This window comes from Etheostoma cragini, chromosome 12 (assembly GCF_013103735.1).
Source record: "Etheostoma cragini isolate CJK2018 chromosome 12, CSU_Ecrag_1.0, whole genome shotgun sequence".
NCBI lineage: Eukaryota > Metazoa > Chordata > Actinopteri > Perciformes > Percidae > Etheostoma > Etheostoma cragini.
Genome location: NC_048418.1, coordinates 4,158,501 through 4,183,046, shown reverse-complemented (window position 1 = coordinate 4,183,046; position 24,546 = coordinate 4,158,501). Strand labels below are relative to the sequence as shown.

Genomic DNA, 24,546 nt, shown 5'->3' with positions numbered 1-24,546 from the left:
CAAATTCATGTGGCTCAGCTGGACGAATCCTAATTTGATATGTTGTAGCTTTAATGATTTCTTTTCAAGTGTGATCATAAATCCCTTTAAAACATTGTACAATTTAAATACTGCCATGTTTTTCAAAGATTTTAGAAAAGTTGTTTAAAAAGAAATTCTGTAACACTTAAACACACAATGTTCACTCTGATCATCATTATGGTTTCCATAAAAAACATCCAATTTATATGGCACTTTTAGAACTTACTGTAATATGTATATTTTTAGATTTTTCAAAGACATTTGACATGGTTTACTATGTCAAATTTTGCATGCTATTTTGTCTTTAGTTTATAGCGACCGCAATTTAAAAAAACTGTTAATCCGCAAAACTAAGCAATCAACAGGTACAGACATTGCAGTGGTTTGCAAAAGCTCAATGCATCCCGTTGGTTATGGCAGCCGCAACTCTGCACGGACTGTTTGATTGGCTGCTGGTTCAAAGAAGATCTGTTATCATAGAAAAACAAAGAGTTAATTTGCAGCATACTCTTTAAAAGCAGCATTTTTAATCTTTCCACTTTGGCAGGGTATCAAGCCATTCAAGTCAAAAGCCTAAACATCCACTTTTCACTCAACTTTTGACTAAATACAATATGCATCATGAAGTTGCATATGCATAATCTTTAATGGGTGATGTGAATTCACTGTTTTTGTCCAAATAATTTACACTAAATGAAAGAAAGAGGTCCTGTTCAGTGTGGACACTCCTGTGCTCCCGGGAAAAAACAAATTAAATCTAAAGAACAGTGGCAGGCAGAGGGATTACAATTATTGCTGCTTCTTTTTAACTGAACATTGTTGCAAGTATTATATATTAAACCAACTTGTGTTAGTTAAAATAAAAGTAAAGTCCCAGTCCATTCCTAGACTACGAGTTCTCTATCTATAGAAAGTTGCATTTGTCATTGTTCTCTCATCATTTTGGTATTAAGCATGTGTGCAGTTTATTAATCCTCTGAGTGGGATGGATATTAATAAACCTTTTGTTTGATCCAATTGCCCGACCCCACTGCCTTCCGCTGTATGACAAACCGCACAAAGTGTGTTTGAGCCTGTTTACTGTCCACACTATCAGTGGCCTTTTCAACCTGATAGCAGCAGGGGAGATAAGAGCTCACTTTAACTAGAACTGAATTGAACCATGCTCAGAAGTAGCAGTCATGGAGACAAAATAAGACCATGGCTAGACAAAGAGCTTGAAGTGTTATTTCTGTTTATAGTCTCAGTCATGAATTAGCCGGTCTATTTCAGACATTAAATGTTTTACAACGTTATGATACTGAATATTTGTAAATGTTAATATTGTTAAAATATTACAGCGTATAGTTAAAGCGGTGTCCCCCGGGAACCACTGGTTTGCTATGCCAATCATCCTAGGATGAACTTATTTTATTTTGCAAGGGGTATAACTGTGATGTATATGAGTGACCCGATACTTTTAAGCACAGACTTTGTAAGTGCAGTAAGTAGCCTAACTACGTAATTAAAACTGAATCATGTCAATAAAAAAACATTCAGACATATTTTTGTCTTTTGTTAGGAATGAACAAAATGCCTACAGCATGTCGATCCATGGCCATCTTTTTTGGCTCTCTGCCTTGGAACATTTTCAGCAGCAGGACCGGGAAGAGCAGATCACGCAGTCAGCTGCTTGTATTTTCAGTCAGTGCAGGATTAGAGGTGTGATCCTACAGCTGACAGCCACTCTAGATTCCTGCGCGCCACACAGACACCAGGCCCTTTAATGGATCTGTACTGGGAGGAGCAGCACAGGGAGGGGTGAGTACTGTATGTGGTACTACCTTTTCCTTCAATAACTGATACCATAAATACAGTTAAAAGTGACACAATAGTTTGATGCAACTAAAAAGATGCAATTTACACCTAAAATTTGCATCTAAAATATTATGAAATGAAATGATTAATCAAGTGCTGTGGTGATTTTAGGGTCTACAAGACCGAGACAGCAGAGAAAGGGAGCTGAAATGGATGGACTTTATCAAACAGATGAAAATTAAAAGATTTTTAACCATTACATTGATTTGGATGCCAGCTGGGCCAACTACGCCAAACATTGTTCTTTTCAAGTGTTTAACTACTGGTTACAAGATGTATTCTACTTAAATGAAAAATCCGTTCTGTGAAGTAAGTTGTGTAAGTTTCATACTCAACCACAATTGGCTTCCAAAATAAATAATAATAAAACTACTTGTGACAAAGTCCTGCAACTTTCAAAGTGAAACTGATCTGACTGAGCCACCTCCCTTTTGTGTTGGAGTATATTGTAATGTCCCAGTGGATCCACGTAGCGGCAGTATGCTTTCAAATAGGATTCACAAGGAAGAAACTCATATGCCTTTCATTTCCTGTTTAGACTGAATGCACTGTGATCTGAAGTCACTGAGTGGATTTATAGATGTATTACTTCCGATGCGCCTGAGCATAATCCTTACATAATCAGCGACAAAACTCAAGCCTTAGTTTATTGAACAGTATCTTGTATCACCATCTTTCTTTCTACTTGGGTTTTCTATCACATTTTGAAAAGTTGTAATATGTGTGTATCATTAACAGCAGGTACAGATTGTATCCATGTGTCATGTGTCTTGGTGATAATGTGTTTTATATGGAACATCTTTCTACTTCCTATAGATGTCAGCAACAGAAAAGTAACTGCAGTAGGCGGTGCAACCGTTTATTAGTTTGACAGTATTCCTCTAAGAGGTGCTGTTGCACTAAAGTTTTGTCAGTATTAGACCCACCTTATTTAATCATTGTGTTTAGTCCTCATATCAAATCCCACTGGATGACATGTACTGCATTGTGACAGCAAACTAATGTAGGGAAGCCTACACAACATCACTGTACCTCCCACTGGGAGGTCAGATTCAGAAGAGAAAGGTCCGTAGATGTTCTTCTCCATGATGATGTAAGAGTCACTCTGCTCACCATGCCAACCTGTAGCCTTGTGCTACATCTGCATTACTATGCTGTCACTTTTAAACCATGTTGTGGGACAAAAAACATCTCCACACAAGATTTTTAGCTCCATGAGCAGAACTAATCTCCATCCATATTTACACAGTCTGCCAGTGCATATCACAAAACCATTTGGCTACTCTAGGCGTGTAGGTGTAAACAGGAAGCAGATTTTCAGATGTTACTCTGCAGTTGAAAATCATGGATGTAGAAGTTGGAAATACAGAAAAAAAAAGTAAGACTAGGGATTTATTTGCTTGGACCAACGACGAGGTGGAACTGTTGCTGAAAGGTATGTTAGCCTACCAAACCAAGTACGACTGACTGATGTTTGTGCCCGTCCAGACTACAAAGCAAGTTTTCAAACTTACGCGGTGGCAGCAGTGTTTCCAAATGCCTCCTTTCTTAGGGGCTCGGAAACACAGCAGTAGTGTGGAAGTGATGTGTAACAGTAGCAAAAGTTAGGTTGTTTTTAAAATCAATATGTATTAGTGTAGATGTAGGCTTACAAGCTTTGTGTTGTACCAGATCTAAATAGTGGGAGACTGGGAGTCACCCACTTCATAAAAGCATTTGTGGTGACTGACAGCAGGTGCTGGATTGAAATACAAGTTTTGAATGTTTTTAGACCTTTGCCAGACTTACATGTCACTTGTCTTGTCTCACTTGAGGTTCTGAAGCATGTGAGTGATCTATCAGACCCACTTAAGTTTGAGCAGTTGGCCATGACTTGTAGAGGTTGCAACACGTATACTCTCAATGATTCTGCCTTTGAATCAACATGTCCCTGACACTGTATAACAAAATCTGAAGATGATTACCTTCACATTAGTAAGATCTATTGCAGGGCTGCTGTATTAGGTTACACTGCCTTACAGAAGTGTTTCTATTTGTCTGTGTGAACATTGTTATTTATAGTTTTTGTATGTGAAGTCTGACCGCAGACAGAGTGAGTCAGTGTGGACAAATATACAGACAGACCTCTTAAACATCTGATGATCACTTATAGCAGTACAAGAACATTCATTCGAAGCCCATTGTGAGTAAGAAGTGTTGTTTCATGTAATATAATCACCATTCCAAAAAAAAAAAAAAAAGGCTAGTAGATCTGGAAGTAATCCAACTTGTTAAACTAATTGATTGTTAATTATGGATTGGATCAAAAAATAAGCTCTTTTGTGCCCTCCAACAAACAAAAAACAATGTCCTCTGAGGTGATGTAATAAATGGCTAGTGGATCGAATGCTGTCTGTAACTTAGACTGTTCAGCCGTTCTGCGCACAGTTGAAAAGAGAGGAGGGAGACATTTAACACTTCAAAACCTGGTCAAACTTTATTTCTGGTGCAACGGCAGGTTCAAAACAAACTGACAGATGGACAGGTCAGACATTTCAGTAACAAAGTACAGCAAAGGACATAAGTTTAAAAAAATAAAGGAAAACCAAATGAGAGGTACCTGCCTCATCTTGAATTACACTCATGTTGATCTATGTCTTAGTAAGCCTGGTCCTACCGGAGTATCGTACATTTCATTTGTACAGAGAGTATGACCACTCTCCATTGACACGTGAGCTGGAAAATCAAACTTTTCGCGAACCCTGAGGGGAAGAGGCTCAAAACATCATGGCCACCAACAAAACTCATCGTGAACCAGTTTCTTATTTCTCTGAGCCCACTAAAGGGGCTCTTTCTTCAAAGAGTTGAATGAAGACAGTGAATTCCTTTAACATTTTACTTTGAACAGAGAACGTCATCTAGTGAGCTCAGAAAATAAAGACAGCGGTTCACAAAGCTTCATTTGGCCATCATTAGAGAAAAGCCAAGAATATACTGTGTTCTAGTTCTTTGTAATGTATACTACTTTAGTATGTCTGTTTGTGGTTTGGACTGCTAATGTATTTAATAATACACACGGAGGCAAGGCTGCGGGACAAGCACGTCTTTGCTTGCACTTTGACATCTCACACAGGAACAGTAATCACACACACAACAACAGTAGCAACATGGGCAGTGCAACATAGTTGCACACCGAGTGCTCGATCTAATATACCACATACCTCTTTTCCAAGATTGGGAAGTGGTCCACAAAACAAGCTACCTAAACTTTAGCCATTAACTCAGGTGTAGCAACATTAAACATGCCTCCTTTTAACATGCATATTTCAATAATTAATAAAGCACGTTTTCATTGAAACAATGGCTTTCAATAATTCACTACAAACCACTTTGCTGTTCTGCATTCTGTTGTATTAAGCATATAAACATTTTGAACATACTGTACATAAAACATTTCATTACCCCCCTTCCTTTCAACTGTAATTGTGTATACATTATTTTTTGTCTTGTCAAACACAGATTATGTACTGTAGGGAAAAGAAAATTGAGAGGAAGTACTTAACACAATAAAACCACAGCAAAAAATGTAAATTACAAAAGATAATGCAACAACAAAACAAACCGGATACATGTGGCAAATTCCTATTTTGATTGCAGAAATTAAGGATGGATCACAAATTTTGCATGCTATCTTCTTGCCAGTGGATTTGAAAATATTGTTTGAAAAGAATTGAACCTGTGAGCAGGGCTGGATTACCAAAAAGTGTTCATTGTTCCTCCCAGGGCCACTGAGCAGGGTATCCAGCCATGCCTGTCACACACAGTAAACTGGAATGAATACGTGATTCCACACACAAAAAAAACTTTGATTATGTCTTAGAGCCAAAATAAACAGCAGCTGCAACTCTTCACTATATTTGAGGAAAAGTTAGACATTGTTAGAAAAGACACTGCTAGCAGCTGGTTAGCTTAGTTTAGCACAAAACCAGAGGACACATCAGGCCTGTCTCTGAACAGAGGACAGTTATCTGCCTAGCACCTTGGAAGAATCAACAGGTTTATATCTTCCATATAATGTTTTTAATCTGAACAAAAACCAAGTGTTAAAATTACAAGTTGCATTTTCTATATGGGCGACTATGTGCCGAAGCAACTTTGGTAGACTTGCCCTTTAATGAAAGTGGGAGAGGTGGGAGAGGGCTGAGAGAGAGGACAGTAAATGTAGACCAGGTCCCTGATTGACAGAGACAGACTGCTGCAACAGCTGAGTCTCAGCCCAGATACAGTACAAAGGTTATTGCTATTAATACACTTGAACACACACATAATTTGACTCAATGCATCTAATAATACATCATTGATAAATAATTTTCTGTAACTAATAACTTTTCTGCAACACGGCTTCTGTTAGCACTGCTCAGCTTACTCTCAGCCTCTGACTCTAGTGGCAATCAGGACTACTACATTAGTCAAAAACCTTGTGATATCCATATTAGCACCAAGGTACCCATGCCATTGGTTCAACCTCTATGTACCCTTTAGTCATCTCAGTAGGAGCAAGGTGACACCTTCAAGACCCAGGAGGCCTATGAAAGGCGAGAACATACTCTGTGTGTTGGAGAGGGTGGGTTTGAGTGACAGAGAAGAGCAGAGAAGCCACAGTTAGTTCCAAAAGGGGATTTATTCTCAACCCTCAACCATTGGGTGTCTCTCAAGGTAGTGCAGAGGTGGCCATAGCTGAGTGAAATACGGTGGAGGCAATTTCATTTCTGCAGAAGGGATCCAGAGGTGTCCTGTGACAATCACTGCACAACAAACACGGGAAAACAGGAAGGAGACACATGGGAAAAACTGCTTTATACAAGGTCAGGGAAGACTGAAGCTCAACTCACCTCTCTGCAGTTGTAAGAAAAACCAGCAAAGCAACAGTCATGTCTGGTTGCATTGTTTAGCTATAGCTAAACTACTGTGCACTGAAGCTACTAGCAGATACATTACACTGAGTTAAAAGAAGGAGTGCCTACTGGATTGAAGAATTTCATGGTTGGATTTCACAGTGTGAACATTTGCAGTCTGTGGAAGGCTAGGGGCCAGCTGTCATCCCATTTATGTTGCGCAGGAGACTCTATGCATGGATGCCGAACACTAGCAGCTAACACCAGTGGACTTCAACTATTTTTACTACACAGCCAGCATCTTTGAATTTCGGGATCTGGATTAGTCTTCCATTAATGCACAGATGGACCCACTCTGAAGCTTAAAAAGAAATATATATAGTTTGCAAAGATTTATTGATTCCATCCAGACTTTGGACTACTTAAGATGCTAATTTGTTCCGATATGCAACAGAGGTAATCCACAGCCTCTATAAGTGTGTTAAGTTCATTCTAGACAGAATTACACCTGATCCCATTAAACATTGCATGCTAACTGGTCTGAGGTGGATATTCTACACAAACACGTTGTGGCATTCAGAGCCAACAGCAGTCTATTTTATAGAGAAATATTAAGTCTGGTCAGAGATTTGGTTCAGGGTCCAGATGTTCCTCAACACAGTGCTGGTGGTCCTGACGGACCTGGCGGCCCGGTTCCTGGGTAACGCTGTGTTCCGGCAGCACTTCCACCTGTTGCTTTCAGCTATGGTGATGTTCGGCCCTGCACTGAGCCTCTGGGTCTCCCAGCACAGCATCTTTGCCAAGAGAAGCCACTTCCTGTACAGGTGAGTCTGCTTCCTGTTTACTTTCTACTCAGTTGTGTTCTTACATCAGACATTGTTGTGCCACTGAGTTACTGGCAATGCAGCAGGCCTGCACACTGTTAAAAATAAATACTTCTGGCACTTTGAAGTGTATATCACCGTTTTGATCTCTTCCTTCCAAATCCTATTCAGGCTTCTTTCACCTGGAAATGCTACTTTTTTGACACACTGTCAGAATCACAAATACTTTATCGATCCCCGAGGGGAAATTCTGTGTTACAATTGCAAGAAGTACATAAATATCAGAGTAGAAATATAAATAAAAGAAATATAAGGTGTGTGGATATGTACGGTATTTACATAGTTAAAGGAATTTTATGAAACAGTATTTACATAATTAAGGAATTGTAATGGTGAACAGTTATAATAAATAAATGGCAGCAGAATATTGCACATTTTAATTTAAGCCGGTGTTCTTGCACAAAACAGATAATATTGTATTATTCTATGAATGTTTTCAATATACTATACTATGACTTTTTTGATATACTATTTGTGACTTTTTTCAACATAATTCACCTACTTTTGTTATCCTTTTTTTGGCTTATGATGCTTTTTTTCACTTTTTTGACATACTATACTATAATACAACTTTTTATCATGTTTTGCCTTACAATAATATGACCATTTTACCACTTTTTTTTTTTTTTTTTTTACATACTATGACTTCTTTGTCACTTTTATTGACATGCTATAGTATGACTTTTTAATCACTTTTTTAAACTTATTATATAGGCTATTATGATTTCCGTAGTATGACTTTTTTCATTTTTTTAACTGACTTATTTTATCGCTTTAGTTACTATTACTTCTGTAATTTTTTTAATTACTTTTTTTGACATACTATACTGTGACTTTCTCTTCTTTTTTTCTAAATACTATACTATGACTTTTTTCAACATGCTTTACTGTGACTTTACTTATTACTTTTTTTTTTAACTTGCAGTATCACTTTTTTCTACATACTACACTATGACTTTTTATAATTTCTTTCAGCATACTATACTATGACTGTTTTATCAGTTTTTATATGCTTTACTATAATAAAAAAAACTTTTAATTAATTAAAAAACTTGACTTTTTTCCGACATACTATACTATATAAAAGACAAATATGCTATAAGACCAGCCTCTTATGTGATAATAAAGGACAAATATGCTCAAAACATAAATTTGTGTTTCTGGTTAGTTGGCTTAGTGAGATAAGCGTATGATTGGAAGATACATGATTAACTATTCAAATCTTCTAGGGTGCAATTAAATGCAAGACCTATTTTACAAGAATGAAGAATATGAATAGAAGTAGATAAATGTTTTGTTCCTGCCTCATTCTATCCCAATCTGTTGTTTTTGAGTGATAAATGCTTTTTTGACATATTATACATTGAGAGTTCCTATCTTGTTTCAGGAAGTTTTGAGGGCCAATTAACTAAGTGAAAGAGACAAATTTGTTTTGTCTTTTATCTTTTATAATTTATAAGTAACTCTCTCGTGTCAGAAAGCTTTGAGTGATAAGAGAAGGATTGGAAAACAGAAGGTTGGGTGTTTAGAACTGTGTTTCACGAGGTCTAGTACACTGATAGTAAGAGATGAATATGCCAAATACTCAATACACAAAACGTTTGTGTGAGGTCAGACAGCTGAGAATGATTAGAAGAAATAAATGCACTTTTCGACATACTATACTACAATTCTTTTCCCACTTTTTTTGACATGCTAGGATATGACTTTTTATCACTTTTATCTACATACTATTCTATGACTTTTATTCAACATACTATACTATGACTTTTTATCACTTTTATCTACATACTTTACTATGACTTTTATTCAACATACTATACTATGACTTTTTATCACTTTTATCTACATACTCCCAATCTGTGGTTTTTGACTGATAAATGCACTTTTTGACATATTATACTATGAGAGTTCAAATCTTGTTTCAGGAAGTTTTGAGGGCCAATATACTAAGTGAAAGAGAAAAGTTTGCCAAATTCATGAGCCAATTTATAAGTGTTCAGAACTCTTTGTTTCACTAAGCTAAGAGAAAAAAGACAAATATGTTGAAAACATAACTATTGTGTGAGGTCGGATAGCTGAGAATAATTAGAGGGAATAAATGCACTTTTTGACATTCTATACTGCAACTCTTTTCCCACGTTCTTTGACATGCAATGATATGACTTTTTATCACTTTTTGACATGTTATACTATACTATGACTTATTTTGACATGCTATACTATGACTATTTTCACGTTTTGACATACTATACAATAACTTTTTACCTTTTTTTTAACATGCTATACTATGACTTTGTTTTAACCTTTTTTGACATGCTATACTATGACTTTGTTTTATTACTTTTATTGACATATTATACTATGACTTTTTATCACTTTTTTGACATGTTATACTATAATGTTATGTTATACTGACTATTTTCCATTTTTTACTTACTATAGAATATCTTATCACTTTTTTTCAACATACTAGACTATAACTTCTTTTACAAAAACTTAAACTTTGTGTCAGTCAGATTGTTTAGGGTGATAAGTTTATGATTGGAAGACTAACTTGTTATCACTTTTTTTGACATACTATACTATGACTTTATTATCACTTTTATTGACATATTATACTATGACTTTTCATCCCTTTTTTGACATGTTATACTATACTATGATTTATTTTGACATGCTACATAATGTTTATTTTCCATTTTTTACTTACAATAGAATTACCTCTTATCACTTTTTTCAACATACTATACTATAACTTCTTTTACAAAAACTTTTTTGTGTCAGTCAGATTGTTTAGGTTGATAAGTTTATGATTGGAAGACTATAACTTTTATTACTTTTCCGACATACTATGCTATGACTTTTTATCACTTTTTTCGACATGCTATGCTATGACTTTTTTACGAAAACTTAAACTTTGTGTCAGGTCAGATAGCTCAGGTTGTTAAGTTTCTGATTGGAAGACTATAACGTTTTTCGACATGCTATACTATGACTTTTTTGACTTTTTTATTGTCGTACTATATTATTACTTTTTATGATTCTTTGTTGACCTACTATACTTTAAAACTGGGAGAGAGGGGGAAGGATGTGCAGCAAAGGTGTAGAAAGAACTCAGCCTCTAGACTATACTATAACTTATTTTGACATGCTATACTATGACTATTTTCCCATTTTGACATACTATACAATAACTTTATATCAGTTTTTTTGACATACTATACTATGACTTTATTATCCCTTTTTTCGACATATTATACTATGACTTTTCATCACTTTTTTGACATGTTATACTATACTATGATTTATTTTGACATGCTACATAATGACTATTTTCCATTTTTTATTTACTATAGAATAAACTTATCACTTTTTTTCAACATACTATACTATAACTTCTTTTACGAAAACTTAAACTTTGTGTCAGTCAGATTGTTTAGGTTGATAAGTTTATGATTGGAAGACTATAACTTTGTTTCTCAGTTTTTATTGACATGCTATACTATGACTATTTTCCCGTTTTGACATACTATACAATAACTTTTTACCATTTTTTTTTACATGCTATACTATGACTTTTTTTTTTACCTTTTATCGACATATTATACTATGACTTTTAATCACTTTTTTGACATGTTATACTATACTATGATTTATTTTGACATGCTACAAAATGTTTATTTTCCATTTTTTACTTACTATAGAATAAACTCTTATCACTTTTTTCAACATACTGTACTATGAATTTATTATCACTTTAATTGACATATTATACGATGACTTTTTATCACTTTTTTGACATACTATACTATGACTTTATTATCACTTTTATTGACATATACTATGACTTTTTATCACTTTTTTCGACATGCTATACTTTAAAACTGGGAGAGAGGGGGAAGGATGTGCATCAAAGGTGTAGAAAGAACTCAGCCTCTAGACTATACTATGACTTATTTCGACATGCTATACTATGACTATTTTCCCGTTTTGACATACTATACAATAACTTGATATAATTTTTTAACATACTATACTATGACTTTTCATCACTTTTTTGACATACAATACTATGACTTTATCACTTTTATCGACAAATTATACTATGACTATGACTTTGACATTTTTACGCCTCAATATGTTATTTGTACAAATAAATCAAACATCATTACACACATGAGACTATGGTGGAAGACAACTGGTCTCCATCCAAGAAGCACTATTCTGCTTCCTTCTCCAGCATCATTCCAAAGGCTTTTGTGTTGTCTATACTTAAGAATTAAAACATTTCAAGAATTATGTTTCCATTTCCATTTTCCGCAAGAGGCTTTACAATCTGCACAGCATAAGGACACTTATTCTTATTTGGATAAGAAAAGCAGCTATAGATGTCAAAAATCACAGTTTGGACAATCAATCAGGATGACTAAATCTATTAGCTCTCCTGATCTAAACATGAAATCTGCCGTGGTAGCAGTGTCAAATATATGGAATGCTGAGTAGAAGCCACCGAAAGCGAACATAACATTTGATGTGGAAGTGGTGTCCAGATGTTTAACTACTACTGCTACACTTTATTACACTTCATTTTCAACACGCCAAAATCTAATTTATCTAACATCCCTTCCTGCATCCTCCAAGCCCTCACTTAACTAAAACTGTTCACATCTCTCCTTTCATTCTTTCAGGATTTTCTTGCGCTCTGGTTGGGGCTGGACCTGCATCTTTGTTGGCTCCTTTGTCTTCCTCCTCTCCTTCTCCATCCGCCGCTCCCTCTCTCTCTCCGTCCGTCACCTCTCCCGGCTCGGGGTGGCTGGTGGATTGTGGCTTGGTTTCTGTAAACTCCTGGACCTTCTGGAGAACACCACCGGAAGCTGCTACGAACCTTTACTCAGCAGCCCAGAGGTCCCCAATGGGCAGCCTATGCTAGTGTTGCGAGAAGGGGAGAGTAAATCTGAGTGCCTCAAAGCTGGGATGCTGTGGAGGGGGTATGAAGTTTCAGAAGATGTCTTCCTCCTCTGTCTCTGCTGCCTGCTGTTGGCTGAGGAAACAGCCGTGTTTGGCCCTTATCTGAGTCTGGGTGGGATCTCAGGTGCCCCTTTGAGGATCCTCTTCCTCTTCTGTGTTCTCCTGCTCTGGCTCTGGATCTTTCTGCTGCTCTGTCTCTTAGCTTACTTCCCTCAGTTCCCCACTCAGCTGCTAGGGGGCGCTCTGGGGTGTCTGAGCTGGAGGGGACTGTACCAGGGCTGGTATCGCCTGGGGCCCAGCTGGTACTGCCCCGGGAGGCCTGGACTAGGACTGCTCAACACCAAGACCAGCAGTGCTGAAGAAGAGGACGCACACCTGAGTCATGAACACTGCAACTAACTGAAAAACCGACCGATTTTAACACTGACGCAAAGATTATTTTAATCTTAAACTCTAGGTGGTTGTTTGGAGAAGACTTAGATGACATGTCTATTGTGTTTTTTTTAACAGTAAACCAAGAAATCTTGTTGGAAAAACACATGTACAAAGTGGGCTTTAAAATATTTATCTGTACATCTCTATATGGTCACACATGCTTTTTTTTCTAATGTACACCAATGCATCAAACACAAGCTGTATGTATCCAAAGGCTTGTTTCCTGCAACTTCACAACAGGGAGTCACAGAAAATGACAGGAGCGTCACCACAAGACAAATATTCACAATAGACAGTTAAAAATGTAAGTACAGGCTGAAAATGGAGAAACCAAAACTGTACTGAACCACAGCTTATTTTGCAATGGCAGAAAAAAAGAACCTAGTAGAAATCTTTCGATGGATACGTGACATGCTAATTATCAGCTAAATCAATATTTAAAAAAACTTGCTTGTGTAATGAAAGACTCAACTCTGTAAAGCCTGTTAACAGATGGACTATTAGTACGTTTTAAAGACATCCTCCATGTGTTTCTCTATCAGGATCTTATGTTGCATGAGTAAAACATTTTATAAAAACAATCTGAAATTACCTGAACAGAGGAGGACGCCCTGCAGTGCCATGAACTACTACAACTACTATTTCTAGTCATAGTTCCATTATCTTAACGGCCATCATTGCCACTGGTCATTACACCCCCAACCGGCCCCGTCAGACACCGCCTACAAAGAACTGTCTGAAGAAGAAAAAAACGTTTTCCCCACCACTGGGGTGTCTCCCTAAAAGGAAGTTTTTCCTCAATACTCTCACACCAAATGCTTGCTCCTGGCGGAATTACAGGAATTACTGGGTCTTTGTAAATCAGAGGGTGTGGTCTAGACCTACTCTATCTGTAAAGTGTCTTGGGTTAACTCGTTATTGGATTAAAACACATTGGTTCAGTTTGTTTACACTTTCTCTTTTATTCAGACACACTGCTGTCCCGTCTTGTTCTTGAATCATAGCTTGGAGAGAATCTAAAAACACATCTCTGTACTTTAGTCTTCACTTCCCTGTAAAGAAAGAAGACAGAAGACACCATTTTCCTCCTAAATTAGTTTTACTGATAAAACATCTCCACAAAGAAAATATATACAAAGCATCATGAACAAAACAGAATGAATGCCGCATTGACATTTGATACAGAAAATCCGCTGTCGACTTCACAAAACCATAAAGGTTTCACAGCGGTCAAAAGCATTTGGCGGTTGTACCTTTCATTATAATCCACACAGACATCAAGCGTCTCGTCTGGAAAACAGTAATCAATTACATGTGTGATTGATTACTGTTGGCTAATCCCAACGTCATCTTTCCATACTGTTACGATCCATCATCAAAAAATTAAAACGAAAGAATATGTCTACCGACAAAAAAACTGATATCCTGTATATACAAAATAATTCTAATGACCAACAGACTAAGAGGAGGTACATGACAAATGACAATTAAGGCATAGTTTAATCTTTTGTCTTCAGAAGACAATCTCTTCTTTCCATCCGTAAAATGTCAGGGCCACATCCAATGAGTGAAGTTACCTTTTGCTGGTGTCGCAAACATGGATCGACAAAAAGAAACAACCAATGGAGTTTGTTCTTCCGTGAGATTATATGGTGAAATACTGACACGCGACATTCGGTTCCTAATGCTACAGCTACTGTGTGCCAGTCACCAGCAGAGAAGACTTCTTCTGCACTTCATCCTAAAGCTTTTAGCTCTGGTTTATTGAAGAGTTCATTCAAAACAGTATGCACTAAACAGTAACACCACTGATTATTGAACAACTTCTTGGATATTACCAACATGGTAAACATTAAAATCAAGTGAATGTGTGTGTGTACTTTGAGTATTTGAAGAGAAACATGTACTGTATGTACTTTTAGCCTTCAGTCAGGCTTATGTTAGTACTGAGATAGGGAACTGAACTGGCCGTTTTAAGGTGGTGTTCAATCATGGTAGATTAAGGGAAGTAAAAAAAAATAAAAATAATAATAATAAAATCATGAAAAAGGAAATATTTAAGGTTTGCTGAGGGACCAGAAGGAGATTCATCAGGAGAAGGAGGGGATGGGGGAGTTCACAGAGTCCAGGGGTTCCCAGTGACAGTTCATCATGGCGTCGTAGAGCTCCTCGCTGCGCTGCATAAAATCTTTGTTCCACTGCTCCACGTCACATTCAGATATGGGCTCTGTAAAATACCCCCGAGAAATGATTTACACATTTATAGCACATGCCCATTCTCAGTATATGCTCCTCTGTGCATGCAAACGAAGGCTACAGGCCACAGGCTAAAGTCAAAGCAATAACCCCGCCAACACTGCAGAACAATTGACACCTCATTGGCTGATGAGATAGTGCTGAAGTTGTGGTTTAATCAGGACGTATCTGAGAGGCCTTTACTGCTACTGTCTAAAGACAAGACCTCATTTCAACTGTTGACCGCTTAGTACCATTAGATATGTAATAAACATAACCAGTTTTGGTAAATTCAGAAATGTCTTAATTTCACTTAAAGGTCGTCTAAACATAAAGCATCTAAATTGACAACACGTAATGTGTCTACTAAAGCAGTGTTTCTCAAATGGGGGTAAGTGTACCCCTAGGGGTACTTTGAAGTACTGCAAGGGGTACATTTTTTTTATGTTAATTAAAAATTCCAGTCATACATAATTCTTAAAATATACATTATAATAATGAATGCATGTAGGGATGCTGAGCATATGAAATGTAGCATTTGAGTGTTCTTTAGTTACAATCTTGTTTAATACCAAATGTTGGTTCTGGCCAGCGTGGTACTGGAATGAATACACATTTCAAAAGGAGGTACATTATTGATAAAGTTTGAGGACCACTGTACTAAAGAGCTGACAGTATATTGTGATTCTAGTGGAACACACAAAAAAGAGCAGTTTTTAAATGATAAAAATGGGCCTTTACCTTCTGAATTATCCTCCTCATTATCCCCAGCCTCCTCGTGGCCCTGCTGGGAAACACATGAAACATTTGGAATTCTTTCTGAGACACTGTCTGTGAACATTTATCACACGAAATAAAAACACTGCTAATGATGCTCCAAGACCAACAAGACAATGTATCTAAGCAAAGAAATACACAAAGGTTGTAGTAAACACTGACTTTTAGTAGTAACAATTGTTTTACATTCATTGTTAGTTTTTGGTGAGTAGAAATAACTGAATTACATCTTATACTATCTGTCCTCTCTGCATATTTGCAGGAGGAGAGGGGGAGGGGTTTTATTTTGATCTTGTTTAATTTATTAAGAGTGTAAAATATTGTAAATAAGAAACATAAATGTTCTAAGTAAATAGGATAAAAAGGTTTGGAATTACAGAGGGAAAATACCAACAAAAAAAACAGTGCCGTTGGGTATCAGAACCAAATTTCAGGTACTGGTACCAATAATATTGTGAAAGGAACCCAACCCTAGTTTTCAGGTAACCACGCGAGTCTCCAGGAACAGCTGCGCCCGACAGAGAAACAATCCAGCACATATCTCCCAGAACACCACGAAATGTTCAGGACAGAGGGAGGCTAGGAACTAAATAACCGTCTATGTCTCTAACTTTCCGTACGCACTTCTTACAAATCTCAACCAATTCCTTTAAGCATGGTGTCAAAGCAATTCCCTCACCTCCACAGCTCCGGACACGTCAGTGGACATGGGCGGTACCCCCATTGGAGGTGGTGGCATCATGTGACCGGGTGGGGGGTACCCATAGGGCGCATAGTTGTAGTTGTAGCCGGTGTTGTAGCCGGTGTTGTAGCCGGTGTTGTAGCCGGTGTTGTAGCCGCTGTACTGGTCGTATGCGCCCCACTGAGCGTAGTAGCCCCCCTGACCCCCGCTTCCCTGGTTGCTGTAGTAACTGGACTGGGATTGGTTGTAGTTGCTATGGTAATTCTGGCCCTGGCCCCCGTGGTAGTTGCTCATCTTCTGGCTGCAACAGAAGGAATACAACAAAGTTGCATTGACATTTGAATAAGTTCAGTTCTCTGATTCAAGATCAAATCCAAAGATAACGGAGGTGCAGCACGTCTGCACGTATACGGAGACAACCGGAGGTCTAGGCAGCCGAGGAAGAGGAGAGAGAGGACGTGATCCCTTGCTGTTGTTGCCATTCTCAGCCTTCTGATAACTAACGTGGGCTTGAGCTTCTCGTTATACTGCAGCATTGACGCCATATTTACATGGTACGTGTAAATGAACACCTTTCTGAAAACTGACAGCTGTGCACGATGTTATTTTTGAAACCAGAGAGGTTGAAATGTCCATTTATGAAAACAGCCGCCCACGTGTAAACATAGTCCTGAACAGCAATCAAAGAATCATGGCACTGCAACAGTTCCTATGATAATCTCGGTGTCACTTGTTTTTACGATGAGGTGAATCTTGGAAGAAGAGCTTTCCTTGTCAGTGTCTCACCTCTTTGCCACAGCGACGCTGAGTCTGAGCGGCTTCCCCCCCAGCATGGTTCCCTGGCACTCCTCGATCGCCTTGTTCTGCTCGCCCTCCTCCCCAAACTTGACAAAGCCGTAACCTCTGCAGGTGAAACAACAGTTACACCCCCTCTCCACACCAACACACACTCCATACGTGGCATTATAGCCACTTATAATGAGAAACAGAATATAATGGGTATTATTATGGTAGAACTGAAACTTGTTGTTTTACTTTTAACATGAGGTAGCATCACTTGAATTGTGAGTTGCTCTTGCTTAGCCTATATGGGGAAAACAATAGTTTTAGCATAAGACGGCAAGTAAACATTTCTTCACCCTTTTTTTCGAAAATAGATGAAGATGCACTGGTGGTCAACGTCCATAGCATAAAATGACACCACAAAAACCAGAAAACATTTGTTCTATTATTGTAGATTTCTTACACTAATATTAAAACCATAATTGTATACAACACACCAAGGAAAGGTCAAACTGAATCCGTCTAATATTTGTGGAGCTGCGTCTGTTCCACCTCTATGCGCCGACGTACCTGGAGTATCCATACTGGTCGGTGACTACTTTGGCCCCCTTGCAGGAAGGGTACTTCTTGAAAACTTGGTGCAGTTGGAAGTCGTCCACCTCAGAGGCCAAGTCGCCCACAAACACCGAGTACTCCGGACTGAGAGAAGCAAAAAAAACAAACAAAGGTTTACATGTTCTTACTCTTTATACAACAATACCACTGTCAATCATTAAAAAGAGATTGCTGGATTTGTGGAAATATTTGACTGGGTTTGCTAGTCTTTCTTATGACTGCAGAAAATTGCTTAATTTCTTTAATAGTAAAACTAACATTAAAAGCGTGCAGTTTTGTACCATCAAATTAACGTGCAGCAGTTCGTGGCATTTTTTTCAATTTTGAGAAGAACTGCTACTCGAGCCCACTGAAATCCATCGGCTCAGCAGACCTTTAAACTGGGAGCAGAGACATGACTGAGACGTAGAGGATTTGTCTGAGAATAATCCTCCTGTTTTCTCAAAACATGTCCTATGCGTTTCATTTCCTGTTGTTCTAAACATGTAGCTAAAATGTTAACTTTCAAAACTTATATGAGCAAAAACTAAATGACGTCATCGTCATAATTTCTATGAAAATATTTTGTTACTACTTTTTTATTTTTTATTGTAGGGGATAGGAAATATGTCTTTGAGCATTGCCAATGACTACCGTTTATATTGCCCTGAATCCAATTATGGTGGAATCCCACCGTAACAACGCGGTGTTAAGAGAATACTCCACCCGTTTAGCATTGCTCTCCGATAACATTGTCGGACTCGTTGAAAATAAAGATCAGAAGAGAGACAATGTTATTGTTTCTGTTTTCCATCTTCCTCTGCAGATCTCTTAATGGTCCATTATTTTAAGAGGTTTTGAAATGTATTTATTGCTATCATATTATTATTATTATGATGTATATAAATTTCCTTGAGTGCCTTCTTAGGTTCTATAGACTGAAATAGATAACAGATCATAGGTTAAAGTTACAAGAACAGCGGATTTGTTTACACTAATAAAAGGGGGGAGCATCTCTTAACTTCCACTGAGACTCAAACAGTAACATGCAAAGGTTCGTGTGCATCGTATCTTACCCCGCCTCTGGCCGTTTGCCGTAGGTAGCATAGTTTAGCTTGAACTTCCGAGGCTGCACAGGGAGAGAGAGAACACATACACTAAGCCTGGCTCAAACACCAAAGACGTGTAGTATAGCACTGATATTGCTGAAAAAATAAAGAGTGGAGTTATTATGGTTGTTATTTAGGTTTACATACCTCCACCACCCAGACCAGCCTTTAGCCCATTCCTCAGTTAGTTCCTACCAGAGACTCTATTCACGAGCTTCAAACAAAGTACATTCATGTACAAGCAGCCTGTCAGCCACCTTCTGCAGCAGGTACGGGCCGGTGGACAGGGGAGCCCAGTAGCTTGGCCCGCTCACAGGGGCCAACAGCACTTCTAATTCAGTAGCAAGCAGCTAAAGCTCACAACTTCACACACCACTTGAGACTTAGAACATTTTCAAGCAGGCATGACTTTTTTTACTGGTTTTACATCTCTAGACCCTTAAGAAGGCTTTTAGTGCGGCCGATTTAGATTAAAGTTTCCCATTGTGTAATATCTGTTTAGCATTGGTCTGTAAACGTTTTACTTATAAATGACTGAGTTACTGTTGTAACAAGGGAGGACCAAGACTAGTGGAGCTTCACTATCCACAGTCAAATCAACAATAAATACTGCTCGATAACATGAGTGTAGTACTGGGGGGAAAAGGAAGGCAGTATTAAATTGTCAAAAGTATATGTATATTTGTGGAGAAACAATAATTATACATGTGTGTGTATGTATATATATATATATATATATTTATATATATATATAAGTATTTTGAAATTACACCATAGGACTGACCGGGTTTGAGCCAGGAACCAGTTTTCCGTTCAGTCTTTGGACACACCGGTCAACACTTGCTTCGTCTGCCAGCTCCACAAAGCAGTATCCAGCTGAACCCCTGTATGTGAGGACAGACATGTTAGGGACGGAGAGAGAAACCATCTCCTATAAAGTCAATCTCACCGCAAAACAGAAGCCAAACTAATGATTTGGCAATCAACCCTGCTGTTACATTTTGGTTGAGAGTGCTGGGATAGGCTTAAAACCACACCTGGTGTAACCACTGGCAGGGTTCATAGTTCCTAGTGGAGGTGACTGAACCCATAAGAGACAGCTTTTGACTTCTATTTAACATTTGTCTATGGCAAATCTTCTCAGCACATTACAATTATTGTAACAGCTGTCTTCAAAGCTTTACCACAGGGGCCGGTGTGTGGCATACGGGGATCTGTATATCCTACCCCGTTATCCTGTGAGTGATGATCTTGACTCCAAACGGCGATTCTCCCATGGCGCTAAATGCCTGCTTGATGAAGGTCTCATCCATGTATGGGTCCAACTAAACACACATGAAAAGAAAGAAGTAGTGATCAAGTACATATGAGTAGCGTTAAAACTGTAGAAAGTAAAAGATTATGACAAAACCAGCCTGGTTTAAGGTCCTTTCTAACGATGATTAATGCTATACAATCAGCTATCAAGTATTTTAGCAAAAATGCTTGAAACAAAACACAGCTCATTATTTTTTTAGAATATTACACACAAATGATAATGAGCCTTTTCCATCATTTACATTTTAAATTGTTACAAGGTGTAACTAATACATTACATTATAGTACCTTAATGAGTATCAATACACACTGCACGTGTACTGCAGGGAATATTTGGGAGCATTTTGTGATACTATATTACGATGTATTTATTTAAGATTTCGATAGACCCATTTATCCCCCATCGAACAATGATCCCGCTCAGTAGAACCTTTCGATAGAGAACACGTATCGAGAGAACACATAACATAAAAAATGTCAGTGCGCCCTTATTAAGGTAAATAAACTCCAACATATGGCAATGTTGAGTTGAGATAGTTCATTTAATCGCTAGTGCACCTGCATTAGGACCCGCACACGCGTTAGTTAAGTGTAACGATCATTAGCTCGTCTAACCGTAACGTTGACTTTATAAAACACGGTCCGAGGGTCTCGGTTCTTATAGTTTACGCTAGCCTCAAGGTGAAAAGCTTAGCGGGCACGTACGGAGTGTTTCTGTGAGTAATTTCACCACCATGTACTAGTGGTATTAATACAAAAAAGTGCTTTATCAACGAAATACCGAAGAACAGAGTTTAGCCTTTACGACAGGGGTCACAGTAACCGAGCTTGCAACCACCGTTGTTACGTTATGTAAGCTAGCTCGCTAAGCTAACGTCGGCACGCTTCAAGAAACAGGCTTCAAACATACATCACCCATCCACAGGCTCGTCTGTCTGTTAAACATCTTGAATTTGGAACAGAGATGAAACTGTAATGGGATCCGTTGGTGTTTAATGGGGGTGCAAAAACAGAGAAAATTACAACGTTAAAAATTCCCCGCACATTCACTGTGAACACATCAGTATGTGGTTCCGCTTCCTTTTTCAACGAGCTGTGACACTTCCGGTTTTCGAGTTCTGCCTTCCCGCCGGTTTCTTTCACTGTCTTTGGTTCCGCCATAGACTGTAGTTATATTAAAAATAATATTTAATTAATTAATGGTCTATGGGTTTACCTTTTCTTTCACTGTCGTGGGTCCCCCATAGACTGTAGTTATATTAAAAATAATATTTAATTAAAAATAATATTTAATTAATTAACGGTCTATGGGTTCCCCCTTTCTTTCACTGTCTTTGGTTCCGCCATAGTCTGTAGTTATATTAAAAATAATATTTAATTAATTAACAGGCTATGGGTTCCCCCTTTCTTTCACTGTCTATGGTTTCTCCCTTAGTCCCACTTTGTCCCACAGCAACATTAAAAGAGTTTAGTTCATTACTATTATTATTATTATTTTATTAATGTATTGTAGTAAGTTTTCGTTTCATTATAATCTTCAGATTTATCTTAAATAATTGAACATGCACGTGTATTTTAAGTTTTGTTAAAGAGGGGTGGAGGTGGGGGGGGGGTCACATTTGTGCATTTAAAAATCTACTTGAAATTAATGCATTAGTTACTTTCTGAAGTAATTTTCTGAAGTAACTTTTATAATTTGTAACTGAGTATCTAATTTAGTTACTTTGCACACATTGCACTGGATGAGACTGCTATTAAAGCAGGATTTGTAAAGATTGTAAGTAAAGTATGTGGACTGATTTTATCATACTACTCATGAGATTTGTTTGCCTAATTTCACATGTTTCCTCAACATTGAAATTTAATTTTTTTTTCAAAAAATGAATAAACCGGTGCCCCCCTGCAGAGGAACCTCTCAGACAGCTTTCTAGATGAAATTTAACTACATCCAAAGTATGTTTTCTTATGCGGAGGAATTTGACTCTATCGCTGGAGATTTAATTTCAACCTGTAGGAGAATAACACCAGAAGGATTAATTGAACTGACCGTTTAAAACAGGTCCCACCGAGATTTGAACTCGGATCGCTGGATACAGGGTCCAGAGTGCTAACCATTACACCATGGAACCGATATAGCACGAATGATGTTGCGTTCACATACAGTTTCTGTAAGGTGGGAAATATTAAAACTATGCCATTGTTTTGGTTTTAAAAGACAACTGTGAAAGTCATTAATGAGACACACTTACTATGCAAAGATAAAGATGGGTAACTACCCCAGTGCACTAGATGAGACAGCTAATTAAACAGACTAAACAGAACTGAAGTACCACAACTTTCCTGGATTTCTTTCACATCTACTGCAGTCAGAATCACCGTGTTAACTCGGAAGCAATCAGAGGACATGGGTAGGCACTTGTAATGACATTGTGAACATTTTGAAAACATCATTTTCTTCTGTAACAGTTAATTTTCCAGATTAATTGGCCCTTCAAAACAGGTCCCACCGAGATTTGAACTCGGATCGCTGGATTCAGAGTCCAGAGTGCTAACCATTACACCATGGAACCGGTAAGTCAATTCCGGTGTTGCGTTCACAGACTGTTGCTGTAGTGTGGGAAATTCTAAAAGTATGCCGTTTGTTTTGGTTTTAAAAGACAATTGTGAAACTGATTATTGAGGCACACTAACTTTGCAAAGATAAACATGGGTAACCACCACAGTGCACTAGATGAGACAGCTAATTAAACAGGATTTATAAAGATTGATTTTTTTTGTTAAAAAAATATTATTATTATTAAATTATTAAATAGAACGATTATTTAGCGATATCAATCTAGAATTAAACGTTTACTGACTCACTTTAACAAAACGCATTTGACAACTCCACATTATGTGCAAGTTCGTAATATCTCTTACAGTATGTACATGTGAAAAAGGAGTCAAACAGATAGAGAAAACTATAGAGAAATTGACATCAAAGTAATGAAATAAAATGCACAACGATGTTGACATGAATTGAGAATTTTAAAATTTATAAAATCACAGGGTTGGCAAAAAAAAAATACTTTTACTGTGAAAACACTTGTTAAGAAGACATATCAAAACAGCTATTTCAGTAAAGATCTCCATAGGCCAGTAAGCCTCTCATTAATGTTTTTATTTCGCAAATAGGCTGATTAATATTAGCCAATAATAAGTTGGTTTCATGTGAACATTCTTAAAGATGTCTGGGTTAAAAGCACAAGTTTATGACTGCATAGAGACGTTGACATTTTTCTTCAAATGATATTGAAAGTACGTTTTCTTCGGTGACGATTAATTTAATTGGCCCTTCAAAACAGGTCCCACCGAGATTTGAACTCGGATCGCTGGATTCAGAGTCCAGAGTGCTAACCATTACACCATGGAACCGACACAGTGCGTAAGCAGTTGCCTTCACAGACGGTTGGTCATAATAACACAAATACAACTATACAAATATTGTTTAAAATGAGGTTGCGTATTAAACTGGGCCTAAAATAAGCTGTAGGGCGACCAAAAGCCTTTTTACATACCTTGTTAGTACAAGGAATACCAAACCATTAAAATAACTATTGGACATTATTAAGAGAATTGACTTTAGAATTCTTTGCTAATGAGATTAATTACCCTACCTTGATATTTTTCCTCTCCAGATAAAGCACGTACAAAGTACATTTTCTCATGTGGAGGAAATGAGATTTGACTTTGTTGTTTTAATTGTCAACTGTAATGGTAACAAGGATAGGATTCACTTAATTGGCCCTTCAAAACAGGTCCCACCGAGATTTGAACTCGGATCGCTGGATTCAGAGTCCAGAGTGCTAACCATTACACCATGGAACCGATATAGCACGTACGATGTTGCGTTCACATTCCTTTGTTGTAGGGTGGGAAACCCGCAACAATGCTGTTGTTGAAACTGATAGTTGAGGAACAATAACTCTGCAAAGGTAAACATTGGTAACCACCACAATGCAGTGCAT

General features: G+C 37.7%; 2 protein-coding genes and 4 non-coding genes across 8 annotated transcripts; 1 reads left to right on the top strand and 5 right to left on the bottom strand.

Annotated features, from left to right (window-relative positions):
- Positions 1-1,599: 1,599 nt before the first annotated feature.
- fitm1 (fat storage-inducing transmembrane protein 1) lies at positions 1,600-13,484 on the top strand. 2 transcript variants are annotated; one of them, XM_034887660.1, is made up of 2 exons: positions 1,600-1,821; positions 12,328-13,484. In XM_034887660.1, exons 1-2 carry the CDS (start codon positions 1,787-1,789, stop codon positions 13,004-13,006), a joined length of 714 nt encoding a protein of 237 aa, XP_034743551.1. In that variant the 5' UTR covers positions 1,600-1,786; the 3' UTR covers positions 13,007-13,484. The 2 variants fall into 2 exon arrangements, with proteins under 2 accessions (XP_034743551.1, XP_034743550.1); XM_034887659.1 differs by lacking the exon at positions 1,600-1,821 and adding an exon at positions 6,378-7,576.
- A 1,063-nt stretch (positions 13,485-14,547) lies between these two features.
- trnau1apb (tRNA selenocysteine 1 associated protein 1b) lies at positions 14,548-21,672 on the bottom strand. 2 transcript variants are annotated; one of them, XM_034887657.1, is made up of 9 exons: positions 21,450-21,672; positions 20,450-20,547; positions 20,007-20,106; positions 19,190-19,242; positions 18,090-18,218; positions 17,523-17,639; positions 16,734-17,037; positions 16,019-16,064; positions 14,548-15,269 (listed from the first exon to the last, which is right to left on the bottom strand). In XM_034887657.1, exons 1-9 carry the CDS (start codon positions 21,483-21,485, stop codon positions 15,133-15,135), a joined length of 1,020 nt encoding a protein of 339 aa, XP_034743548.1. In that variant the 5' UTR covers positions 21,486-21,672; the 3' UTR covers positions 14,548-15,132. The 2 variants fall into 2 exon arrangements, with proteins under 2 accessions (XP_034743548.1, XP_034743549.1); XM_034887658.1 differs by having other exon boundaries at positions 16,019-16,061.
- Positions 21,673-22,596: 924 nt separating this feature from the next.
- trnaq-cug lies at positions 22,597-22,668 on the bottom strand. Its single transcript has one exon. It is a non-coding gene; the product is annotated as a tRNA-Gln (tRNA).
- A 369-nt stretch (positions 22,669-23,037) lies between these two features.
- Positions 23,038-23,109, bottom strand: trnaq-cug. Its single transcript has one exon. It is a non-coding gene; the product is annotated as a tRNA-Gln (tRNA).
- A 772-nt stretch (positions 23,110-23,881) lies between these two features.
- On the bottom strand, positions 23,882-23,953 carry trnaq-cug. Its single transcript has one exon. It is a non-coding gene; the product is annotated as a tRNA-Gln (tRNA).
- Positions 23,954-24,334: 381 nt separating this feature from the next.
- On the bottom strand, positions 24,335-24,406 carry trnaq-cug. Its single transcript has one exon. It is a non-coding gene; the product is annotated as a tRNA-Gln (tRNA).
- Positions 24,407-24,546: the final 140 nt, after the last annotated feature.

Excerpts from the sequence above, each read along its gene's own strand:
- fitm1 (XM_034887659.1), top strand. The coding sequence starts at position 7,398 with ATGTTCCTCAACACAGTGCTGGTGGTCCTGACGGACCTGGCGGCCCGG. Across the intron at positions 7,577-12,327 it reads AGAAGCCACTTCCTGTACAG|GATTTTCTTGCGCTCTGGTT; the intron begins GTGAGTCTGCTT and ends TCATTCTTTCAG.
- trnau1apb (XM_034887657.1), bottom strand. The coding sequence starts at position 21,485 with ATGTTTAACAGACAGACGAGCCTGTGGATGGGTGAT. Across the intron at positions 17,038-17,522 it reads AGCGTCGCTGTGGCAAAGAG|CCAGAAGATGAGCAACTACC; the intron begins GTGAGACACTGA and ends CTTCTGTTGCAG. Across the intron at positions 15,270-16,018 it reads TGAGGAGGATAATTCAGAAG|AGCCCATATCTGAATGTGAC; the intron begins GTAAAGGCCCAT and ends GGTATTTTACAG.